Here is a 3,046-nt window from a genome sequence, read left to right as displayed (position 1 = left end):
TATACCAACTTATGAACATTTTAAAGATGTCTACTTTGAAGCTGGAATTGAAAAAGTCAACAGGAAGCTTCTTTTTGGCCTGTACATAATGCAATTCTAACAAATTGATCAAATATATAACTTTTATTAGCAATTTAGACATAAAAATATTTCATAAGTTGGCATAAGTTGTCTTGTGTGACAGGGCCTTTAGTTTGATATTTTTACCGAAGAGAAATAAAGAGAAACAGATATTTGTTGTAGAATAAAATGAGACACCTGTCTCAGTTATTAATAATTATCAACAGGACTGTCATTCTCTTTAAAAAGTAAAATCCCTAAATAATTATGGAAAACCAGCATTCTTCCCACAGAGAGAATCTGGTAAATTTTCTGTTCCAGACTCAAATCTCCTCCTCTGTGAGGTGGTCCTTCACCCCCCCCCCCCCCCCCCCCCCCCCCCAGCCACAGCTCGCTCTGTGCTGCCCATCAGCTCCAGTGGGTAGGAGGGCCTGAGATTGAAGGTCGGATGATGCCCTTAGGTGACGGCTTGGATCCAAACCAGGACATCTAGAACAGAAAAAAGGGAGATAAACCCAACCAGAACAGCTCGTTTTAAATGACTGAATAATAGATGCACAGTTTGAACAACAAATTATTCACTTTGTTCAACATAACTGGAAAAAATAAAATGAAATTAAGGAACTGATTATTTGATTTCACATCTTCAAATAAAAATAACAGTCTCATTCACACATAGGCCTGTCGCAATTAACAAAATATCAATTAACCATATGGTAAATTAAATTGAGGAAGATAAATTAAAAGGAAGACAATTTTCATTTGCCTGCTTTTGTGTTTTCTTCATGTCTCCCTCTTTTCTACTCCTTAGAATAAAGAAGAGTGAGCTCTGGTGTCAGGTATTTGCCAGGTGTATGGTCTCTAACCTCTGTAGTATGAGAGCTCATGAACAGGCATTTAGCCAGAGGGGCGTCTTCATACAGCTGGCAATGCCTTGGGATTGCTGACAGTTGTTTTTTATTTTTACACTATGTAAATTTTAATGTAAGTTTCATTACATTAGTGCAGGGGTCACCTCGAGTGAAGAAACCAGATTTACTGCCTCAGACAGGCCTACTGAGAAGGCAGGAACTCTGTCACAAACTGAACTCTATTTAGGCCATGACAGGTCATTTCAACCCTAGGAGAATTTCTCAGTTCTCTTAATCAGAAAATGGACAGAACTATCTTTTCTGTTCGTGATTCATTTGTTGTTTAACTAAGAATGTTTATGCATTTGTCAAACCATAATAATGACTGTCACAAGAAAAGTGGAATCACATCTACTCTTTTTTCGTGCCTAAAGGATTAATTAATGATATATAAAAAAATCACAGAGAAAATCATTACCATATTTTCATTGTGTTTTTTATATAAGTCACTGTTTTTATTTTACTGTGAACACAGTAAAATAGTTGTGAGTTTTTCTTGAGAAAATCTTCCATTTATCTGGACTAACAGAATGGTTCAGACTGATTATAAACAGAAATGTTAATTAATCATCATAAATGTTTTTCAGTGATTTCTCTTAGAGTCTTCCAGAAGAAAAGTTGAAAAGAAATGTTAYCATATTCTGTTGTGAACAACCACAGAATTTAACCTTGGCTGGTGCCTGGCTGGCAAGTCTCTTATCTTTCTTCTTTTCCTGACTCATCTTTACGCCGGAGGGCGGAACCAAAGTTGTCCGCTTCTTTTACTAACACGGACGCCTTTGAGTGACGAGACACTTCTTCCTGGATGCCGAACTGGGAAGGAAGGCTGAGTTTCTCCCTGGAGAAGCCAGCTTGGCTCGTTAGGTCTTGCCCATAAGCCAATTAGGGAGATCTAACGGCCGGGACAGCGGCACGCCGCCGACTGTCCCAGCCGAGAMGGCAAGTCTCCAAGTGTTTATAACTCCCGAGGGGAGATTTTATTTTGAAAGGAGGAACCGGATGCATCAGCTTGAATCTTTCTGGCGAGGATCGAAACAGACGGAAAGTTGCCTAAAATAACACCTTTTCACCGAAGAACAGTGAGCGGGCCGATTAAAAAGTTCCCTGACTGATCGGAGGTGAAACAGTGACTACCCAGGGTTTGTTTAAGAAGCCGGCACCAGGTAAAAGCTGAGCGTGTTCCGGGTGACGTGTCATGTGGAAATCCTAAGCCCAGAAGGGACGTGCTGATCCGGTTGTACCACACACTTAACAAACTAAGCGTAGTAGAACACTAATCTTATTTTCATCCTTTCCTTTGTTCTTTATTTGCCAAAACTTAAGCTAAAGAGTGCCAGTAAAATTGTTTGGTTGTTAACATCAGAACTGATGTTTNATGTAGAAAGGCTTAATTCACCTTAAGCCTACCCCCACCATAGTTTAAACTGGTCTCCAACAATACTATCGTTTACTGCAATGATTTCTGAGACAATTTATTGTCCAGTAAAATTTGTTATCCTGACGGGCTTATTGACACACACACAAAAAAAAACCATTTATATTCTCTCTGAAAAATAACTATAGGATGGAGCTCTACAACTGATCCTGGTCCTTGGAGTTGACTGGATTAAAAACATCTGCCACTAAGCAAACGTAGCAAACACAAAAATGGCTCGAACGCCATGAAACTCTGGTGGCAGCAGCTGAGATTCAACCACAGAACACAGCCTTTGTTTAAAACTTTGTCTTTATCTGCTGGAGTCAACTGTGTGTGTTAGCTAAATATCTCATGAAACTCGCAGACAGTAATCATTAGATGAACAACTTTCGGAGAAGGCCGCCACAGAAAACTGACCTTAAACCAAAATATCTATAACTCAAGCAGCTTTACAGATAAGCTAAAACGTGTTTTGGTAGTTACAGATTAATCTCCAGCTCTTACCGAGAGGTATCATTGCACAAAATCTCATAATATTGCTAATATACAGTATATATAATATTTTTATGTTAATTTTTAAGAGACTAAGATAAGATAACATAAAGCTTTATTGTGATTGTACAAAGCACAATGAAATTACAGTTCAGAACACCCATTC

The 3,046-nt window shown here is 38.6% G+C and overlaps 1 protein-coding gene across 4 annotated transcripts in view; it reads right to left on the bottom strand.

Moving 5' to 3' along the window:
- Positions 1–245: 245 nt before the first annotated feature.
- Positions 246–3,046, bottom strand: part of golga1 (golgin A1) — a gene marked incomplete in the record, with an annotated part of 54,539 nt that continues 51,738 nt past the window's right edge. For all 4 annotated transcript variants that reach the window (XM_014009960.1, XM_014009957.1, XM_014009958.1 and 1 more), the window contains 1 exon segment: positions 246–549. In XM_014009960.1, coding sequence (XP_013865414.1) covers positions 469–549 — 81 coding nt within the window.

Source organism: Austrofundulus limnaeus, unplaced genomic scaffold (genome assembly GCF_001266775.1).
Source record: "Austrofundulus limnaeus strain Quisiro unplaced genomic scaffold, Austrofundulus_limnaeus-1.0 Scaffold64, whole genome shotgun sequence".
Lineage (NCBI taxonomy): Eukaryota > Metazoa > Chordata > Actinopteri > Cyprinodontiformes > Rivulidae > Austrofundulus > Austrofundulus limnaeus.
The sequence above is the reverse complement of the archived record's forward strand: the minus strand, read 5'-3'. Positions and strand labels throughout refer to the sequence as shown.